Source organism: Atractosteus spatula, chromosome 12 (assembly GCF_055471065.1).
Source record: "Atractosteus spatula isolate fAtrSpa1 chromosome 12, fAtrSpa1.hap1, whole genome shotgun sequence".
Classification (NCBI taxonomy): Eukaryota; Metazoa; Chordata; class Actinopteri; order Semionotiformes; family Lepisosteidae; genus Atractosteus; species Atractosteus spatula.
In genome coordinates, this window is record NC_142717.1 from 21,009,528 (window position 1) to 21,032,792 (window position 23,265).

At 35.1% G+C, this 23,265-nt stretch overlaps 1 protein-coding gene across 1 annotated transcript in view; it reads left to right on the plus strand.

The window, feature by feature from the left end:
• The first annotated feature begins 10,835 nt into the window (after positions 1-10,835).
• The window catches only part of itga9 (integrin, alpha 9), a 135,325-nt gene continuing 122,895 nt past the window's right edge, over positions 10,836-23,265 (plus strand). Inside the window, exons 1-3 of the mRNA XM_088929806.1 lie at positions 10,836-11,159; positions 13,562-13,689; positions 20,551-20,657. Of these exons, the coding sequence (XP_088785932.1) occupies positions 10,981-11,159; positions 13,562-13,689; positions 20,551-20,657 (414 nt within the window). The 5' untranslated portion in view covers positions 10,836-10,980. The remainder of the gene's footprint in view (positions 11,160-13,561; positions 13,690-20,550; positions 20,658-23,265) is intronic.

A 23,265-nucleotide genomic window follows, 5' to 3' on the forward strand; every position in this document is an offset into this window, starting at 1 on the left:
TTGCGAAGCCGATTGTTTCTACGATCATAAAATATTGAGGTGCATTCTCCAAATGGTGATTTTAACACAAGTATTTTTGTCATTGTGCTTAAAGTAACATGGCATTATTATTAATGGGATGTATGGAACACAGGAATAGAAGAACAAAAGCTGTTGAGGAAGTACACACTATAAATAACTGTAAAAATATAAGATCTATATATAAGCTGTAATTGTTACCAAGGTTTCTTAGTTGTGTTTCTGATTATCTGAGACTGAGGTTTTCAGTTTAGACTTCTCTTCTGTTTCATTTTAATCATCAGTTAGTTTTCCAATGTTATACCCTCCCAGTTTGGACTGATAATTTTCCCATTACAACACTCTTACTTCATAGGAAGAATACATGCACTTATCCAGTTATCATAGCATTTTTCATTCGATAAAAGGGGCACAGTGCCTTAGGACAGTTACTGTAGCAGTGACAGAGAAGCATTACAATTCTCACTAGCAAACCTTCACATTTGCTGTATTTAACATTTCAGTAGTAGGTGTTGCACCTTAGTGCTTGGCCAGTTATTTGACTTTGCCCGTACAATCCAAGTATTCTGTATTTGTTCTAATATAGTGACAGCAAACTGCAGATCTAATAAGATCTCAGCAGCTAAACTAGGCTGAGCCTAATAGTTTAGTGTCTTAGTGTCTTAGATTTCAGTTTGTGTTTGCTCTACCTGAAATTCAAACTTAATTCAATAGGTGAAACAACTTTGAGCTCTTCCAATTTTTCTGCTCTTGCAATGTGGCTCCTGGCACATGTTAACTGCCATGTGTCATTCAACCATTACTAGACCATCTCTAGACCTCCATCTCTAAGCCCAGATAACAGATTTGGGTAGAACCTCCAAAAAATTGTGAAACCACCAAAAACATCACATTTAAATGGGCAAAATTAATATCAACTCAATGGCTTTCTGCTATAAAGGTGTATTTCATTAAGTTCATTATCTTATGAAATATGGTTCATAAGGCTGCTTTATCAATGAAGGATAATAATTATCTTCTCTCTGAATCATCTGAGAGTTAAAACCAGTTTGTACAGAAGGTCTATACTACAGCAGTTCAGACAGACATTATTTCATATAATATTGATTTATTTTATATGCGTGAGTGCTGCTGTACATGCTTTGACAGAAACAATATTAATGTCTCCAGATGCATGAGCTATTTTCTGGTTAACATATCATATCTACGACTGCTTCTATATTTGGAATCTTGATCTAGAGGCTTAACACCATTTATAAATTATACAAATATAATTCTTGTCTCCGCTCTTTTTCTTTATTACACTATGTATGCAGGTTATGAAGAGATCACTCCTTGCATTACAGCTATGTTTCAGTCTGCATATAAGTTTTTTTTGTTTCTGAAAACGTTCCCTATTGCAATTATTTTAGAGTTTTTTTCAATTTGCTGATCATGATATCTTGGCCTGAATCTGGGTATTTGGGCTGATCCTTTTTAAAACATTTTTTTAATAGTATGACATGCTTTTGAATCAAATAAATTTCTGTTCTGTTGTCTAACAGTAAGAACCCTTCCACACCAAGCAGCGCTTTTGCTTTTCTATAGAATTGGTAGTCTTTATACCCATAGTTAGTCCCTCTGCTGGTACCACAACCATCTATTGTACACTCTAGATTTCTAAACACAAGGGTCTGCATCCTGGATTGCATAGAAGGAAACTTAAAAAGAGTAACAATGGCTAAAACTACACACTCTTTCATTTACATAGTCCAAATATTTAGGACATAGTATTTCCTTTAAATATCCTATTAGAAAATAAGTTTGGAAAAAATCAGAAAATCTGTTTGGCTAGTCCCCCTCACAAAGCTACAAAAATTAAAAGACATTTTCTTCAGTCTGCCCCACATTTAGTTATTGTTCTTTATTTTGCATAAACACCATTTATATTAAGATTAATATTTAATAAAACATGATACATGATTTGCTTTTAGTCAGCATAGTAGAATTTCTAAACCTTAGAGGTTTAGGCAGAGACTTACTTTGAATTAATCTTTATATAATCATTGTGAACAATACTAAATCCCCAGCAGTCAAACTATATAAAGCAGCACCCATGTAGGTCCATGAAATCTGATGAAATCCACCAACCTGTGTCTGCCATTGTCACATAAATATAGTATATAGTATATAAATATATATGGCAAGTAGGTCATATGGCTTACATGAAGTTAGTTAAGTGGTTTATTTTTGCTTGTCCAGAAGCACATCCCTGTAATGTATAGCTAAAAGGAAATATCTCTATGTAGCAACAGTAGATTAAAAGGAAGGTTGGAAAAAAATTATTCATTCATTTTTATGAATCCTTTACATTACAGAATTTTTACTATTTTTAAATATAATATATAAAGGGTTTAGCATAATGAAAAGCAATATTTTTAAAACAATTGGTTGTATTGTAAGGAGATACGGTGATTTTTGCTGCTGCTTCACAGCTCCAAGATCCTGGGTTTTGGTTCAGTTCTCAGTTTCAGCCCTTTTCCCTGACTCAGTTTGATTGCCTATTCTACATTGTTTCTTTCTATATGACCCTGTGACAGTCAAACATCCAAGTGCAGTGGAGCTATACTGAAAGTCCCACTGCGTGTCCTCTGCCTCTTTGATAGTACCTGACTTTCTATGATCCCCAGCCAGATAAGCAGTACACTAATAATGGATAGATGGATTTATTATGTATTGAAGGGCCATGAAAATGCTATTTATATTTCTGTCAAATGCTCCATTCTATACAGTCATTCAAGCCAAAAATGTAAAACATTTAATCATATCAAGGTGTGGACATCCTTCTTTGGAATAAAGTACATCCCTACTTTAAATGGGTTTTGATAATTAAAATTACAAATTTTAAATTGAATCAAAATTGCATTATTATCCACATGTACTCTTAAACTCTCTAACTCACTCTTTACATAAAACTCATTATAAATGTAGGAATGCTTTTTTAGAAATGCACCTTTATTTCCATATGTTTCTGGATTATCATATTCTAACCACACTTTCTTGTGTACTACAGTATGTAGCTAAATAAGACTCAGCTAATGTGTCCCTCCCCACCTCCCCACCTACAGTAAGTCCTCCATAGTGTGGTGTCAGCCCCTAACTTTCTCCTTTGGCCTTTTCTGCCCAGGGTTCCAGATACCAGCTCGCACAACAAATGTCTGGCAGACCTTTGGCTTTGCAAAACTTTCCAAATGCCTCCTCAGATTTTTCATCAGCATGCGATCAGTTGCGATCTGTTTCTCTGCTTTTTGAGGGACCCTAAATTAATCCAAGCTTTGGAAATTGTAGCCTCTTAATCCTGGATAGATTCGTGTTTCACAACCAGGTAAATTAAGTTAAAAAAGTTAATTCAAGTCACACTAACTCTATAATATTGGTTTCACCAAACTACTTCAGCACAATAACAACATTTTAGGTTCAGCGACATAATAACCCACAGTAAATTGAAACCGAAGTTACATGGGGAACAAAGAGCAAGAGAGAGCCAAAATGGAAAACAAAAAAAATGATCAAGTCATCAAGCACGTATACAGTAACTAAATGCTAGAAGTATCATAAACACTTTACTTGAAGCTACCACATTAGTAGGTAATTGTGATGTTTTTTTCAATCACAAAAACCTGGCTAACTGAGGAATGGGACATTAACAGATACACTCTGTTTCAGAGAGATGGGAAAGATATAAGAGATGGTGTTGTAGCACAAGTCACACTAATTAAAAAACATTCCAGAGGTATAGAAGTGCAAAATATCTTTACACCATCCAATGCAGAAGGTGATTATAACTCAATACTCTATAATAAATTTAAGAAATTATGTGTAAACATTGTTTTAATGGAAGACAACATCTTTCTCAACATAACTGGGGAAGACCTACAGGAATATCAGCGGCAGAAACTGAAACAGAAGACATCAATCATGATTTCTTTCTTGTCAAGTTTGTATGAGCAACTATAAGAGAAAATGTATGAAATATTGTCTTTTCAAACAATGAAGACAGAGTGAGGCAAACAGGCAAACAGAAGAAGTTAAACCATCGGAGATTTTTTGTCAAGATATGGTGTACATTGAAGTATATTTTTGAACTGTTCAGGTTTACTTCAAAATACAATTTACAGGAAGAAAACTTTGAAGGAATGACATACAGTTTAAGAGAAGTAAAATAGGATAGATAGGAACTTACTGAGATTCTGTCTGAAGCATTCACCAAATTAATCCTCAAAGTGAGTAAAAGGAAAAAAAACAGTATGACAAATAGTTCAATATATCAATTAGAAAAATAGAGGGCTTTATAAAATGATTAAAAAACAAAAAGATCCAGTAAATCAAAAAGAATGAAATGAATTATGAGCACAGATAAAATGGTACTAGAAAGTCCAAGAGAGGAGGAAAGAATGTTGCAAAGAAGGGTAAAATAAATAATAAGAATCTTTCAGTGCTACAACAGTACCAGAACCATAAAGGATAAAGTAAAATATATCCATAACAAAAATTGGTAATATCTAGACAATGAAAAGGAAAACGGCAGATGTACTAAATGCGTAATTCACTCAACTGTTCGATAAGAAAGAAGTCAATAATATGTCTCAGCCAGTGGTATTAAAGAGTTCTGTACTAAATAGTACTATCATACCTGTAGAAGATGAACAAGTATTTTGCATATTAGAAGCACTCATGATTAATAAATTCCTGAGGCCTGATCATATCTTACCAATTGTAAGATATCTTACTCAAAGAAATAAGAGATGTTATTCGGAAGTTATTAAAGCAACTCTGCCAACTGTTACTCAAGAACCAAAGACTGGAGAACTGCCAAACTAGTACCTATCCATAAAAATAGTGAGAAAATGTAAATCAAGAAACTACTGTATAGACCAATAGAAAATAATTCTATTACTGTACGTGTAAGGATATGGAAACAATTATAAGAAAAAAATATAGTAGATCTCCTATTTAGAAATAATATCTTAAGAAATGGTCAACACGAATTTAGAAACAAACTTGTTATCATTTTTTAACACAAAACAATGCTAATGAATACACAGAAGGCATATGATATGGTGTATTTAGATTTTCAGAAGGCTTCTGGTAAAGTTCCTCATAAATTGTTAATTCTCAAATTGCAAGTAGGAGGCATACATGTAAACTAATGTGTTAGATTTAGAATTTATTACATTTGTTATTAAAAAAGAGGGGTAAATGAATCACTCAAACTGGAGTGATCTAATGAGTGGAGTACTACAGAGATCTGTATTAGGACCACTGTTCTTCTTAATTTGTATCAGTGATCTAGATTATGGGATAATTAATAACCTAGTCAAGTGATACCAAATGAGGCCTCATTTAAAATATTGTGTAAAACTTGTGGTAACTGGATAGATAAGATATTACTGGTCTGGAATTAGGTTAGAAAAGAGCATAGAGATACAGTATGGGGCTCCAGGAAATATCCTACACTGACAGGCTGAAGGAACTGAACCTTTCAAGTCAGAGAAGAATGCAAGGGGACCTGATATAAGTATTCAGAATCGTCAAAGGCATTGACAAGTTCAGCCCAGTAGAGTAGAAACTTTTCATTTAAAACTGAGAAGCAGAGAAAATGCTTTACCCAAAGACTTGTGAGGGTATGGAACAACAGCAATGTTGTTGAAGATAATACCTAAACACAGTTTCCTTCATGATATGGCTTAATGAGATCCTTGGATTAATTAACTACTAACCGATGTGCTAGATTGGATGAATGGTTTCTCTATTTAAAAAAAATAGTAACAGAGACACACTAGTGTATGATTTACTTTGTGTGTAAGATTTGTGCTGTGTGAAGGATTTTCGTGTGCTGCACAGACACCTGTTATTTTCACAAAGAATCTGACAGATAGCATACTGTTGTCTCACATACTGTGTATGGACGAAGATAAAAAAGTTTACTCTAAATGTATTGATCCTAAAATATGTGCTTCTCCAAATGCTATTTTAGGGTTCTTAAAGGAGATGTTTTAAAGTATAAAAGGTGCTTGTAAACAATGGTAAACAGATCAGATAAAGAAAAGAATCATTCCAAAAGTCTGATCTCCAGGAGGCCACTTCATTACTAAAAAACTGTTTTCAAATCTTCACTGAACTGCGCTGTGACCCCTTGCATCTCTTAACCAGTATTATATAAGAATTCTTTAGATTCCCCTCAAATAGAAAATAACTGTAAAGTGAGAATTGGAAACTTTCATATGTTCTTACACTCATCAGTGAGTGTTCACTATACTGTAGTATGAGTTTGTCTTATGCTTCCTTGTAGGAAATGCTAGAACATTATTTAATTTGTTTTTTGGAAAACAACATACAGTTCAATCAGTAAGACCTTTCATGTGTTTGAATTATTTTAATTGTGTACTTTATTTTATGCTTATACTGTATTTAATTACATGTATTTTTCATGTTAGTATTCCCTTGTGATGTTTCCAATATTTTTTTCAGATATGACACTTGAAGCTCACACTTGAATCTATTTTAACTGGGATTTAATGGAATATTTTTCTCTGTAAGCTGCGATCTGTATATATATACTGTATATATACAGTATATATATTATTGGTGCTTTTTTTTCTGTAGAGCCTATAAATATTTTTCACTTTAGTCACACACAATAACATGAATATGGACTCTTAACTACAGATGATGTGATGATTAAAAAAGCTCACAGTCTGACTCAAAATAAATACAGTGTCCTGTTTCAATGAAACTGTCTGGCTGTTATGATTTTGAAACAAACAGCATGTTAACATGTAAAGCACCAAACCTTGATGGATGACTAAAAAATAAAAAGCAGATGTGACTAAATTCTCTTGTCTTTCTTTAAATTCTTTGTTAACATGAACCAATGCATAACTTTGGAAAATATTTAGTTGTATATTAATTAAGAAGAGACATCCACTTAGCATTGATAAAGTGAAGGGGATTAAAGAATTAATAGTTCTATCACAGGATATAATCGAACATGTGTGTATATACTGTATGTGCATAGAGTGCATCTGCAACAGAGAGGATCGTGAACAAACTTTTCTAAAGAAAAATAACAGATGCAATCCCAGATAACATTATTATCAGAAAAATTACCCTATTTGCCTCGCCATTTCTATACGATATTGAAGTTAACTGCACGGGAATTGATTTTAGCCATTACAACAAGTCATATGGAAAGCAGACTCCTCTAATAGTGTCTGTTGAAACAATTATATAAACCTCTGAGTGAGTGTCCCATGGTGCCCTATAGGCTCAAAGGGCTGAGCAGAGCCTGAAATAAATTAGGAAAATCTGAGGACCAATTTACATTCACTTACATCTTGAAATGTGTGCAGGCCATTGTCTCAAAAAATACCACTAAGAGTACGAACATTTCTTGTAGACTGGTGTGAACAAAGTATTAAGTACCAGCCAGTAACAGAATTATTTAAAATAGCTTGTCAAATTTCAGGTTAGTGCCAAGAAAGCAATTGACTTTATTCCAACTATCCATTGAATGTGCAACAATTGGGCCCATTGAAAGGGAACCTCCTGCTTTTCAGAGCAGAAAAGAAAAGATCCCAAAGTCTAAACTGTTTAACTAACACCTTCACAATTAGGCAGTATGAATCTGATACTACAAAATCCAATCATGACCTAAACAGTTTCAGATGATAAGCACAATCATAATATTTGAATAAGGTGCAGACATGCCACAATGAGCTTTAGCACAGTGTAAGATTGTTAATCAAATCTTTGGACACTTTCCTTTCCAAGTAAAGTCAGGTATAAAAGAGTCAGTTTGTTTTATATTGTATATTGTGGTGGAAATGAAATGGGAATTATGGAGAATAAGACATTAATTTGAGGAAAAATAGAGATCATAAACCCTGTAAAGTAACTATTAAAATAAGAGTTTAATGTCCAAATATTGTTCTTTGCAAACATACTGTATTCACCCCCAAATATGAAAATGATCTGGTTAAGTCGTTAGCATTGCTGCCTCTCAGTGCTGGGGTCCTGGGTTCATTTGTGGACCTGGGGTGCTATTGATGTGGAGTTTGTATGTTTTTCCTGCGTTTGTATGGGCTTCCTTCCACAGTCAAAAGGTATCCGGGTAGATTAATAAAAAATGGCCATGCTGTGAGTGTGTGCGTGTTTGTGTCCAAGGTGTACCATTGCTTGCCAGGCTCTCTTGTGACCATTTACTGGATAAAGTGGTTAATAAATGGATGGATGATGTTTACACATTTTTAAAGTGAATACTTTTAATCAAAACTTAAATGCTCAAACTGGGAACTTTTGTTGTGTGAAAGAAGTTAAATGCCAGAAGAAATGCAAAGAAAAATCAAAAATTAAAAATGTGTTGATTGTATAAGTAATCACCGCTTTTGTTATGGCATACCTAAAATTGTTCAGGGGCCAAAATAATGGCCTCCATCTGTGTGCAGTACTAGTGTTTCACATGTCCTCAGAATAAATACACCTATCTCTGTAAGCTCCCTCCTTTATTTAGTGAATTTCAAGCAAAACAACTGGTTTAAAACAACTCAGGAATGAATTAGTACAGATCAGAAAAAGAATAAAATAAAACACCTGCAAACCTGAACTGGAAGAAGTGGTTAGAAAATGGATGCATAGACAAAATATCCCTTTGATCACTGTACAGAACAAATAACCATTAAAAGTGGAAGGTTGTACCTTCTTATAGTACCATCCTCACATTGCCATCAAGCTTGTCCTTCCAGCAGCCAAAGAGGAAAATGGTTAGGTTGTGAGGCAAACTCCAACTTTGAAAGAGTTACAGAATCCAATGCCTGAATCGAGAGAAAATGACCAAGAGTCATTCTAGTCATTCCACAAAACTGACCTGTATGGCATACCCAGCTCAAATTTTGCATGCAACAAAGCATTTAAGTGATACTGCATGTAGTAATCATGTGGTAAAGTTTTGTTGGTTTAAACCAAAATCATTACTTATGGCACAAACCCAATACAATGCATCACTGTTGAATACCTTCCCTACTGTCAAAGGACTGGAAAGCTTGTCAAGGCTGAAGGGGAAGTAGATAACATAGTACTGGAAAATCTTGGAGGAAATCTTCTTTCAGTCTACTACAGACTTAAAACTGGGACAAAAAAATCATCTTTCAGAAGGATAATAACCCAAACCCAAAACTACAATGAAGAGGCTTCACAAGTATTTTTGATTAGTGCAATCAAGTTCTATAGAAAATCTGTGGTAAGTCTTAAAAATTGCTGTCCATCAACGATCCCCATCCAAGCTGACAGAGCTTGAGCAAGTTTGCAAATTATTCTAATTTTATCATAAAAGACGGTCTGATATTGCTATTTCAGTTTTTTATAACAAATTGAGTGGCATAAAAATTAGTAGTGGTTGAAAAACAGTCAGTCCTGACGCCAGCTTGAGGACAAACGTAAAGGTTTACTCAAAACGTAAAGGTCACGTATTTAGAAAAGAAACTGCAAAATTAATTAAGCTTCATTACTTTACTCTCCCCCCACTGATAGCTGATGTGTGGCGAACGTACTGGCGCACTTTGGTTGCCGTTGCATCATCCAGGTGTGTGGTACACTTTGGTGTTTTTGGAGGAGAGTCCCCATTACCGCCCATCTGAGTGGACTGTCCAGAAAAACGCTACATAAGTGGAAGAATGTAATAATAATAATAATAATAATAATAATAAAGCATTATAACACCAGATAAAATCACAAGAAAATGAAGAAAATATTAAAGTAGAAGGTAGCGTTTTACCCGTTTGTCTCTCATTCCCTTTCCAAACAGGCTTCACAGTGAGATTCACAGGGTTAAAAATAACTTACGCAGTAACATGTCTTATGTCTAATTCCAATTTCTTAGTGGTATTACACAGAAACATTACAATTGTGCCTTAAATCAAGTTCATTTTGTCATTAAATCAATGTTATATAACACTTTGCCCCTTAATACACATTTTAGTTATCAAACTGAATATGATCGTGTTCCAGTTACCACGCACTTAATAAAACTTCGAATTATCTGTTATTGATTATCTTCAATTTTGTTTTTGATGCCAGTTCTTTAATATTTGATATTGAAATGTGATAACAATACTGATAAAACTTTGAAACTGGTCAAACCATTTAAAAAAATTAAATCAGGAACTCTCGTCAAAATCAACCATCCTTCTACCAATTATTTCTGTGTTCTTTAATACGCAATTAATCTCGGCATAACAATTATATAACTGTATCAATGATACTTTGTTTTTAAACCTTATTTCTGTTTTATATTTTCTCAGAAAGATATGGCATTAGAGAACTAAGTACTGTGTAAATGATTATGATGATTAAGGCAAAGATCATTAATAAAAAAGATTGGTTTTTGATGACTATTTGGCTATCAAATGTTTTTAGAAACGTAGAACGCATATTTGTTTGCACTCCTGGAAAAGCTTTGACACAGTCAATTGGAAAGGTGTAATGAGGAGTTGTAAAAGGACATTAAGAAAAACATTCTACAGCAGATGGCAGCAACGTTCGTATTCTGCAGCCTGCAGCCGTTCGATGAAATATGATGCTGTAGTCTGAGACATACGCCTCTCTGCAGGCAGAAAAGAGTGTGAATAGCCAAAAGCAACAGAGTACCCCTATCTACTTCAGTGCTAAGGGCGCAGACTGCTCTGTGAAGGTCTGGACCACCGTTCTCTCCAGCCTTGGGAAGTCGTCGGTTTTTAAAACTTTTTTTCAAATTTACATTCGTATACTTTCAACTCTTTCATTATAGTTCAGTTGCCGTACTGTTTTGTTTAGTTCTACTTTAATAATTCGTTGCGTATATTTAAAAAAATTGCTCGACCTTTTCCGTCTTGTACTTTAAAATCTTATATTGGTTCTGAACACTCGAGGATATACCGTTATTGTAGGATGGCTGGGATTATGTCCAAAAGAAGAGGAGAAAAGTATGAGATATTTATTACTTTGATTTCTTTTTCTATGGTTTATTCTTACAACATCGATTTAGAACACCCCATAGTATATGGCGGTAAAGATGGCACTTTTTTTGGATACTCCGTCCTGGAACATTACCATGATAATACACGCTGGTAAGTTAAAACTCACCTGTAAAATTGCTCGTCACTACTAATACGAAATGTAAAGCCGCACAAATTTTATGGAAAATTCTTTTTCCAGTATGGCTGTGGAGTGCCCAAGTACTTTGCCTGTACTGCGCCACAAATTGATGTGTTTCCACTTTTAATTATTATTTTTATTATTTGGAAGGAGAACGATCTTTTGCGGCTGGTATTAACATAATCTTAACCTCACTCATTCTGATAACCCCAGTGTCTGACAGCTGATGTATGGGTGAATCAGAGCTGGATGCTTTATTTGTTTAGTGAAATAGAAGTGTTACCAGTTTCAGTGGAAGCTCTGAACCAAGGTGGTTTGTTGATTGGTCAATGACTTATCCTGCCGTCAGTCCATCGGCAGTCACGTTTAGTAGCCTATATCCACATTACTACTTTTTATTAGATATTAATAATTTTTTTGTTATTTTATATCTCCTGACGTTTATATTATTACTGTTCAGAAAGATTAAACACACCGTACATGGGTGCATTTAAGATTTATAATCTATATGCACAACTCTACCAAATTACTTCTGTACAAATGCCAGAGACCCAATATAGTTCCAGGCACATACTTCAATTTCTGTTCTTTGTTTTGTGTAAGAGAGCATTTCTTTCCTACTTCTAGCACAAATCAAATGAACCTGACATTCTCCATGAAACTGTAAGTCCCCTTACACAGAGCCCTGTTTTAAACTTTCGTTGTCATGGAAGACTTTTTTAAAAAGTAGAAACTTTTGCAATCAAGATTGTTTATTTCCCTGTTTTTGGTACAACTAAATATACAGTATCATCAGTATATCCCATTAACAGAACTGTCTCTCCTAATTCTCATTTCTTTTAAATTTTGCCTCCTTTTCAGAGCCAAAAAAATTCACGTGGCACTAATTGGTTGTAGGGGGTTACAAATATCCTTATTAACCCTTTTTTCTACATGATAGCTAAGACTTTGAGGCAGGAAGATGATTTCCATTCTTTATTGCTAGTTTAGTGTTGGGTGTTTTAAATAAATTTTGATTCTGAAAAATGATTCATGTAATGCTAGGTGTAACAATGTGAATGCCATATAATTGGATGTGTAATCAAGACCAAGTCATAAACAATACCAAAATACCACCCAAAACTGATAAAAGCACATTAATACAGCCCTGTTGTATTAATACAGTGCTGTTGCACTGTGAACAGGTAGCTTTAGTTTTGTCTCAGCTATACAATTTAAAGCATAAAATCCTTATGTACTCTTGCTAATAATAAAATAGAACACTTAAACGTAATATTCACCTAAACTGCATTGGTTACTTCTGCAATATTTTATCTGTAGAAGTATCATGCAATATTACTTATAATGTACAGTACTAGTGTGTAAATGATGCATAGCTTTCAAAAGATTCAAAATCAATGTTACAATCCAGCTTAGGTGTGTAGTGAAATGAGGCTGAAAGTTTTTATCTAACTGCCACCCAGTTCTGATTTTTTTTCAGAAACATGCAGGGTGAAATAGCTTGCAAAAAATAACCCTTTGCCTCAAATTTCATGGGGTCAAAGACCTTGGGTTCTTTTACCTTGTTTTTTTAAAGCAAACATTATATCAGACAATGCTTTTTTCAAGATGTATATGTAATTTGGTCTTTTTAAAGTATATGTATATAGAAAGAGGACAGTAAATGACAAGTTATTTTAAGAAAAGAAGAATGGCTTGTTTTAGATGAAAACACATGATTTTTCTTGAAATTATTTCAAAATATTGTTCTATGCCCTAATGGATTGCCAGTTGCTCACTTTTATTTGTAATGCTATGGAAACCAGAATAAACTTTGGACCAATGAGCCAATATGCCTTGGATATGGAAATTACCTACCTATCACTCAGATTTAAAACATCTGTAACTCGTCTGTATCTCAGGTTTGTATGCTATTACAAAGTGTGACTTTGAGCATCTTGTGAAAGTCTACGATACTAGTGGTATAACTTTCATATTACAAAGGAGATCCCATTTGATAGGAAACCCAATATGTATATACTGTATGCATATTTGTGTCACTATTATTTGTAATCAAAGGAACAAGAAGTTCCAGTATTGCCAACAGGGCAATTACACTATCTCTTCTAAACCCTTAGTCTATACACTTGTCTACCATTAAATGCATAGTAGCTGTTCCATATGGGTTTTGCTGAAAATTCTCAGGGCTGTCAATGTTCAATGGGCCCCCTGTCTTTTTATTGAATCACAGGAGCTGGTTGTAGGGTTTATTTTACTGCTCTGCCTGTGTGAAGTCATGTCAGGGGGGCAGTGTCACAGCTTGAGGAAACTCCTACTACATTGAATGAGTAGAGTATATATAAAGACATGCATTGTTTTTTTTTCACTCATACAGGGTGTTAGTTGGTGCTCCTAAGGCAAACTCCTCCTTCAGCAATTCTGTGAAGACTCCAGGAGCCGTGTTCAAGTGCCGTGTGCACAGTAACCCTGAGAAGAGATGTACTGAGATCAACCTGGGCAGAGGTCAGTGCTTTCATTCTGCCTCTCAACTGCATGTTTAGAAGGATAAGCAAAAGCGGATGGATATTTCAACTAGTAACTTCAAATGCTCCATTATGAAATGTGCTAAAACAAACAAGCAGCTAAAAATAGCTGAACGCATTGTGCAGAGGAGATGATAGTAGGTAAAACAAAAAATGGAAAAGGATACAGTTGAAAAGATAAAATAAGAGTCAAGAGGGTTTCATTTTAGGGTTACTGATACCCCTGATAACCAGAAAAATCTTGGGTCAGTGTGGGTCAGTTAATCAGTATATTAGGGTGTCTTCTTAAATGTTTGGAATCAAGAGGACTCCACTGACAGTCACACTTATCTTTGCTGGTAAAAGCTGATCAAAACGTTGCCAAGGACTGAGTGGAAAGTAAAGCTTCAGTGCCAGTTCCTTGTGTGATCGTGCTGAATCAGTGTTCTATGCTAGTGCAATTCAAAGGAGTCACATGAGATATGTATCTGGTGATGTCAAACCACCATTAGCCCAACCCCGTTTGTTAAAGGAAATGCTTGCATCAATCTTGTCTTTTCAAACAATGAAGGGACAGTGAGATAGACAGAGGTGAGAGAACCATTAGGGAACTATGATCAAAACAGGGTGTGCTTTGAAGTGTATTTTGAAGCTGTGCAGATTGAGTCCAAATCAAAAGACTACAACTTCAGGAAAGCGGACCTTTAAGGCATGAGACACTGTTTAAATGAAGTAGAATGGGATGGGACAGATATGTTATCAGTGGATGGCAGAAGTTAAAAGAGATTCTGCTCAAATCACAGAACATATTTATCCCAAGACTTAAGTTGAAAAGTAGTATCCCAGATGGTTCAACACATCAATTAGGAAACATAAGGGAACACAAGTAAATTTGTAAAAATAAATTAAAAACTCCACGAGTGCAATGTATTACAAGTACAGGTTCAAAAGAATATTCTAAATGCCAAAATGGAGACAGAAAGGAATATAACAATTGAGGCTAAAACAAAGAATTAAAAGTACTTTAAAGTTCTACAACAACAACAAAAAAACTTTACAAAACCAGTAAAATGTGTCTGACAAAAATAAAAGGCCAAAAGCTATCACCCTGCAGCTCTCAACTGGCTACCCACTAAAGCTAAGCAGGGTTGAGCCTGGTCAGTACCTGGATGAGAGACCTCCTGGGAAGCTATGGTTGGTGCCGGAAGTGGTGGTAGTCTGATCAGCGGGGGGCACCCACCCTGCGGTCTGTGTGGGTCCTAATACCCCAGAATAGTGGTGGGGACACTATACTGTAGTGGCACCATCCTTTGGATAAGATGTTAAGCCAAGGTCTTGACTCTCAGTGGTCATTAAAGATCCCCGGGCATTTCTTGAGAAAGAGTAGGGAGTTATCCCAGTGTCCAGGCCAAATTTCCCCTTGGCCTTTACCGTGGCCTCCAAATTGTCCCCATGTATGTTTGGCTTGCACTTGCCCTGCAATGGACTGGTGCCCCATGCCTTGAGCTCATTGCTTGCTGGGTAGACTCTAGCTTCCCACTTACATATACTGTTGTATAAAGCAATTTGGTAAATTACATGACAAAGATAAAAGATGAAAGAGAAATTGCAGATACAGTGGGTACAGAAAGTCACCACCCCCTTTCAAAATGTTCACCTTTTGTTTCCCTAAAGCCCAAAGAGAAGATAAAATCAGACTTTTTCTAGTTGTGTTTACAGAGTGTACCTTGCAACATCCAAGTGAAAAAAGAAAGCAACATTTCTGGAAAAAAATAATAAAGTAGAATAACTGGGTTGGATAAGAAAACACCCCCTGAGTTAATACTACATGAAAGCACCTATTACTTGAATTACAGCCTTGAGTCTGTTTGGATACATCTCTACCAACTTTGTCCACCTAGAAGAAGGAATATTTGCCTATTCCCCCTTACAGAATTGTTCAAGCTCAGTCAAACTGCGTGGTGACCATTAATGGACTGTCCTCTTCAAACCATTCTAAAGATTTTCGATGGGATTTAGGTCAGGACTCCAACTAGGCTCTTGGTAGACTCTCTGATCAGTCTCCTTCTTGCTTGGTCATCCAGTTTGGAGAAACGGCCTGATCTAGTCAAGGTCTGGGTGGTGCCATACGCCTTCCACTTCTTAATGATGGTCTTGACTGTGCTCCATGGGATACTTAAAGCCTTTGAAATCTTTTTATACCCATCTCCTGATTTGTGCCTTTCCACAACTTTATCTCAAACTTCTTTTGAAAGCTCCTTTCCACCCAGAGTGCATTCTTCGCTTTCAAATGCACTACCAAGCAGTGGAATTGTTTATAAACATCTGTTTTTATTCTGAACTAATCCAAATCGCCACAGTTGATCACAGGTGGGGGCCAATTAATTTGTTGTCTGATCTGTAAGGTGATTGGTTATACCTGTGATTACAAATGCAATTGTAAGGGGAGTGTTCACTTATCCAAAGTATTTTACTGTTGTAAAATTAATTAATCTTCAGAATGTTTTAGGACATTATTTTCACTTGGCTAATGTGGGTTACTGCGTGTAAATTAAAATGGAACAAGCCTATTTTAGTCTGTTTTTATTTTCAGAGTGTCATACAACAAAAGGTACACAATTTGAAAAGCTGGTGGTGACCTTCTATACCCATTGTATATTAAATGAGTATTTCACTCAGGTGTTCACTAACAAAGAAGTGTCGGAGGCAGCAGAAGAAAGTTCTTTATTAAACAGTATTGGTATAAAGGTTTCAGGTACTAGAAGTACTTAAGATAAATAAATATGCAGGACCTGATAGCTTCTTACCATTGGTACTCATGGAAACGAGAGATCTTATTCAGAAGCCATTGATGCAAAACAAAATGAAAGACAACAAACACCCTACAAGTGGAAACTACACTGAAATGTATTAAAAACCAAGAATAGGTGACATGTCTTACCTAAAGGGTTGTGGGAGTATGTAACAAGCTAGTCAGTCAAGTGTTTGAATCTTTGGCTTCCTTTAAAAATAGCTGATTGAGATCCTTAGATCAAAAAGCTACTAACTATAAAGTGGGCCAAATGGGCCAAATAGTCTCCTCTTGCAACCTTTCTTATGTTTCTTAACAGTGGAAATATATGTATGCATTCTTCAATGTTGCATAACATTGAAAGAGACCACTTTTTACAGATTTTTAAATGAGTTTTGGACTACGTGACTGCATCATGAATTTAAGAGATAAATAGAATGTCAGTCTGGAAAGGCAGATAAGCAATGAGCTTTAGTGCCAGGGACATGCAGTATGAATGTGTTCTGAAGGCAATTATTGACAGAGAAGCATTACATTTTCATACATGACTGATAGCTGTACTTTGGCAGGATAGTCTCAATTTGGATATGTCGATGGAAGAAAGTAATCCTCAATAGAAACATTTAGAAAACCATCTGTGGTACAGACTTACAGCGCAAAAATGGATCAAGTTAAAAGGCATCAATCAAAAGTATCTCTCAATGACAATGTATCTCGCTATAAAGAACTGGATGAAGTTCTAAAAACTTGAATGCATTATTTACTGCATGGTGTTGAGTGACTGGATTAAACTGGAGAAACAGCTTTTATTAATATTAATTTAAATGAATTTACCCTTTTTAATTTTGAAAATACATACCCACTTTAATTACAGTATATAATTAATAATGTTTCCAAATGCCGGCAAATACTTGAAAATACTTCCATTAATGTGCTTAATAGAGCTAACAATACTGAAAAAAATGAAAGAGTAAATCTAGTGTGATCTAGAGATGTGAATAATAGTTTTCACGATCAGATATGTCTTTATAGTAATGAACAATTGCTCTTATTCTTAAAAAAATGGGCTTAAAAACTGAGCCTTTCAGAAGTTATTTCTGATATAAATGATACATATCTAAAGTTTTCTAAGGAGTTTTGGAAGTTATTTTATGTTAATCATACCTGGTTTACAACATAAGGGAGCTTTTCTTGAGGTCTACAAAAAACAAAAAGTTGTGAAATGAGGCGTTCTAAAAAAAAAACTGTTGCCACGGTGCATTTCTTGGAGATCTGTAAAGTAGCAGCACAGTAAAAGAAGAAAAAAAAACAACCATGTGAACAGGAAAACAAAAGGAAACATTCAGCAAGTGTGGGAAAACAAGCAGTGAAATAAAACATTACAAATGGTGAAGTGAAAAAAAAATTGAAATGTGGTATTAATTACGTAATTATGTAAACAATGTATAATTGATATTTGCTTTAGCAATAGATTTTATTTCTCCTCAAATTTGGATCTTGTAAGTAACATTTTTCAGACAGATGAAAAGTTAAAGCTACATTCTGAAATAATGTGCCTAGTACAAAATATGAAATATTTTGTAATATACTGTATACATGATATGATACATTTCAATATACAAGTAGTATAAGTTAACAATTCACATTAAAAGTGTTAACCACTGTATTTGTAGTTGCAGATTTCAAAAGCGTTTCATTATTTAAATGAGACAATTTTCAGTCCTCGGCCTGGAAAACCTGTTTCTGATTTGTTTGTTAGCACTTAATCAATACTGCTAATTTGTAAGTTAGTGCGAGAGTGTCCTGTGATCGATTGCTGCCTACCCAGAGTGTGTCCTACCCTGAGCCCTTTGCCTGCTGGGGTTGGTTCTGGCTCCCCCGTGACTCTGTATTAGATAGCGTAGTTAGAAAATAGATGGGTGGATGATTTAAACCAATGTATTTGGACATATTAGACAAGTTGAACTTAAGAAAGGTTACAAATATGAGGACACAAATCTGATCATTTGTTTGCTAGAAGTTGAGAATTGATCTAAGGGTGTCATCTGGATGTTTCTTGAAAGAAGTAAAAGTACCAGCTTCAACAACACAGATGGGTATAAGTTGTTCCATAATTCCTTATCCGTGCTCTACAGTTTCCTCCCACAGATGTTTGACTTGACAAGCCAACCTTAAAGCAAACGTGTAAATGCTCAGGTACACACCAAAACATCAATTAGTTATATTGTCACATAAGTGAGTTCCGGTATAAGTTCTGGTATAAACACAAGCCTTGAAAAACTCGCTTAAAAACACATAGATTATGTCTTTTTAATTCTGTATTGTCTAACCAAATTAATGCATTCAGTATCAAAATTAACCATTTGATTGTTTTTGTTTCCTGTTGTTCTTTGCATGCCACAGTTCAGAGGTCTGTAGTCCAGTCTGTGATGACCTTGTCCAGAAACATTCTGTATCTTGCCAGTCCAAACATACCTACTCAAACAACTCTGCCATTCAGTTACTCGTACAGTTTCAGCTTGATGGTTGATTGATAGTTACAGTTTTGAATTTCAGTGATTGAAATCTAGGGATACCAGGAAAATATGCTACTTCAAACGAACACATCTGATTTTTTCTGTGTTTCAAATTCAAATCTTTAAATAATTAAAATCAGGTTCTCTGTCTTACTGTATGGAACCAACATTTTTAACCTGGCGATGTAGTGTTTTCATTTTGTTTTTTGAATAACCAGATTTCTGATTTCTGAATCCAATCATTTTACTGTCTTTGCGCTATGTCTATAGTAAAATAGTTTCATTTTTTTTCTTTATTATCTTACCTATTGAGAGAGTTGTAGTATTGTGACTTGGCATTACTGACATGAAGTGAAAAACATTTTTTAGCAATTTTTTCTTCCATGTCCATCTTCAGAAATGTTAAAATAAAATAAAAAGAATATACATTTTTATTATCAAAATATAAGCGTGGCATCCTAGACATGCTATCGAATTAGATAATGTGTGGCCTCGCTGGGTGACTAAATTCAGTGATTTGGCATGAAATGGAGAACAGAGATTTATTCTGGGCAATTAGTCAATTATCTTCCAGGTGTCTGGTTTAAGCCTTTAAAGATTTAAAGATTAAGTGAGCCCTTTTTTCGTTTGAATTGGAGTGTCTTAGACTTGAGAGAGACTGTTTTGATTTGTAATGCCCTTCCCCTTTACAACGTTTTTATTGTTTGGACTTTTTTCATTTGTTTTTCTTTTTTATTGGATAATTAAAAATTGTTCAATTAATTCACTACTAATGAATTTCATATATAGTGCACATAAAGAATTCTCCAGATAAATTAATAGAGACTAAGTACCTGCTTTTCTGTCAGAGTTAGAATTTAACTAGCACTAGTAATTTCTAATGTTTTAGAAATTACTGTACATACTGTAGTTACAGTAGTGCTACCCAATTTTCATTCATTAACACTTGATTATAACTCTTGTTTATTAACTTTGGAAAGGAGCACAGATCATTTCAGGCTTGTTAAACACTGAAAAGGATAACAAGGATGTCCTCTGCAATTCCCCAGGCAGAAAAAAAAACATCTTAGTAGATTGTACTTTGGTACAAAAAAATAAGGTCTTCAAAAAAGTGTCTTCAACTTAGCCAAATTAAATCATCAGAGTTCAAATAAATAGCTTATAGGAGGTCACACATATTTTTTCTTGTTAAAATAGCAATACTGAAAAAATCAGGATGTTACCTCTTGAAGTTCATGAATTTTTGCATCCTTATAAATTTGCTGATTGTACCTCTGATTAGAAGTTCCTCATCTGAATGAATCAGTGCCAACTTTGTTCTTCTGTCACTTTTTAGGAACATCCTATGTTTAAAAAAGCAGTAATTGATTATAGACAATATGGGTGAAAGGATTTCAACAGAATTGACTGCTCTCTTAAAAAGGTTTAGAACTGGATTTTAATTGTTTGGGCAACCACAATATTTATAGTAAGTTACGTTTTAACTGCTATGTGCATATTGACTTTAGAAGTGCTGATGTGCCATTTTCATTGGTGACTTGGCTCTTCTTTCCAGGTGACAAGCAGAGGACATCATGTGGAAAGACTTGCCAGGGAGACATGGACAATGAGTGGATGGGGGTAACCCTTGCCAGACAGGAAAAAGACAGTGGAAGTGTTCTGGTGAGTGGATCCTTTGTAGTTGGAGCTGCCTGTTATGTCTGATGTAAAAAGCGATAAGTTAACTAGCACCTGCCTGCTCTCTGAAGTCATTTACTTTTTGTGCTCCAGTACTTCATACTGGAGTGATGGTAAAAATGGCTGTCCTCATCTGATTTACAGAAATGTTATAATCTTATCACTCGGTGAGGGAGGATGAGAGACACACAAAATGTACAATATTGTCCTCTCTGAAATTGGAAAAACTGTAAATGAAAGAACAAGCAACTGTATTAACAGAAGAGTAAAGAATACCACATACATGTATGAAACTCGTAAGTAGTAATTAATCTAGATGGCTTACATGGATTAAATAGAACTGGTGAGACCAGCTGAATTGAATGAAACATTTGAATACACCTCACAGGTCAGCTTCTACTGGGGCACCCACACATCTGCTGGTTTTCATTGCAGCTGAAATTTTTACTTACAGTAAAAGAACCAACAAGCTGCTTGGTGAGAACCTTTGAAAGTTTCTTTTTTTCAAGATTAGAGATTTGATTTTTAGAAAAGCCTTAGTTCAATGACAACATCTGACATGTTTAAGAACTGAAAATAAAAAAAAACTCAAATAAAACATCTTTGAGTCTATTAAGGGTTCAATTATTTATTTAAGTTCTCAGATGAAACAAAAATCAGAAGGTATGTGGGTCCCCAGGACCAGAATTTAGAACCCTTGCAATGGGAAGAGATTGAAGTGCACTCTAACAGTAAAAAGACCTATCTTTTATTTCTTTGGCATCAGTTTTAGCTTGTTCTGCCCACTCCTAAGCCTTCCAACACAAACTCTTGCTGACCAGCATAGTTTTCTAGTGTTTTCCTGGCATACACTGTCTTAGCTGTGGTCCTCTTTCCACCACCCACACCACTGCTAATCCTGGTCATGTTGTAGAGGGATTCACCACAGATGGACAGCTGCCACATCTTTTATAGTTCTCAAAGCTTATTGAAACTTCGAGACTGCTCCAAAGCACTATTTCCAGCCATTGACAAATTCTGGTGTTTTCTTTCATGAATTTACTACCTAAATTCCATACCACTTACAATTAGATTGCCTGTCTTTTAATATTATGTCAGTATCTAAAGCAAGCAGAAGTTGTTATTGCAGTGGTGTTTTGACATTTTGTGGAGCATTTGGCAATTATGGTTGTAGTCATACAGGCTTCATATTTCAGTAGAATGTTCATATGCAAATCGTGACGTGTATGTAGTTGTTTTGGATGATAAAAGGGCATAAACTGTACGAATTAAGATGCTAAATTTGACATACTGATTATGGTTATCATATAGCTGGATCAATTACGAGGGCATAGAAGTAGTGAGTACTTCAATGCCTGAGATTATAAAATTGTAAACAGATTAAACTGCTGCCACACAACTGTGTGAGAATTACTAATAGATGGTTCATATGCTTACATGTTTGGGAGAGTATAGATAGGATTGTTCATCTCAATATAACATAGCAAACCTTACCTAGAAGTACAGTATTACCAAGTGTGGATAGTTCAGTAATGTTGCAATATTTGCTGATTACTGTGCATAAAAAGCCTACTAATGCTGTGAAATTCCATTACTTTTCTCTGCCTTTATTGGTTGTATAAAACTGCAGCTGGCTGTTTAGAAGGAATTTCAGGTGACCTAGGTCAAGGTAATGTTTTTCCCCTTTGTGGACATTTGGCCCAAGGCTACTGGCTCTCCCTGCTTCAAAGTCGGTGATATCAGGTGTAACGGCTTTTCAAATAGAGAGGCTTTGCATTTCCTGGTAGCCTTCCAGTGCAGACGGGTAATGAGTCTCTCTAGAACCTCAGGGAGATGTGTGTCTGTCCTGTGGGACACAAGTTGTTGAGAAGTGTCAGATGCTCATCTGTACATTTTATCTACACATTCAGAGCAGAAAAAGAGAAAAAACCTCAACATCTGACCTCCTTGAAGCAAATACTGTCTGATGATATCCTTGAAACTTCCAATTCATAGTAATTCCCTTAGTAAAAAGTATTTGTTCTTTAGAAAGTAATTTAATCTTTTTTATGGTGTTTGAAAAGATAAGCATTTTTAGAATTTGAACATATTAAAGGTCATTTTTTATCAAATATATCTAGATGGAGCAAAACAGTATTTATTACAATTACATGGTGACGAAAATTAAAATAAAGCCTCCTTGACCTTTTGTGAACTCCCAGTGTGCATTGTGTAGAACGTATTGCTTGAATACAAGTTTTGGAAAGATATAATAATTTGATGGTTAATGCAAGTTCCCTGTTACTTTTTTCAAAGTTAAAATGGAAAGGCAGATCAACTCAAAGAATTTCATAGGTTATGTATGCAATTCTACTAATTTCACCTACAAGTCAGTTTGTTGTTTGTTTTTATGGTGCTTTGGTAGTATTTAATGTTTATTACTACAGAAAGCTTGCTGTGAAGTCCAGGTTTCTTTTTGGCTGGGATACTGGGCACCATCTCAACACTTGGCGCTTTTAGTTAAGGCTTTGGCTGTTTTGTGAAGCTCATATGCTGCTGAATGAGCTCAAAGTGGATACCTGGTACAAAGGCACATGTGTTTTATTTTTTGCCT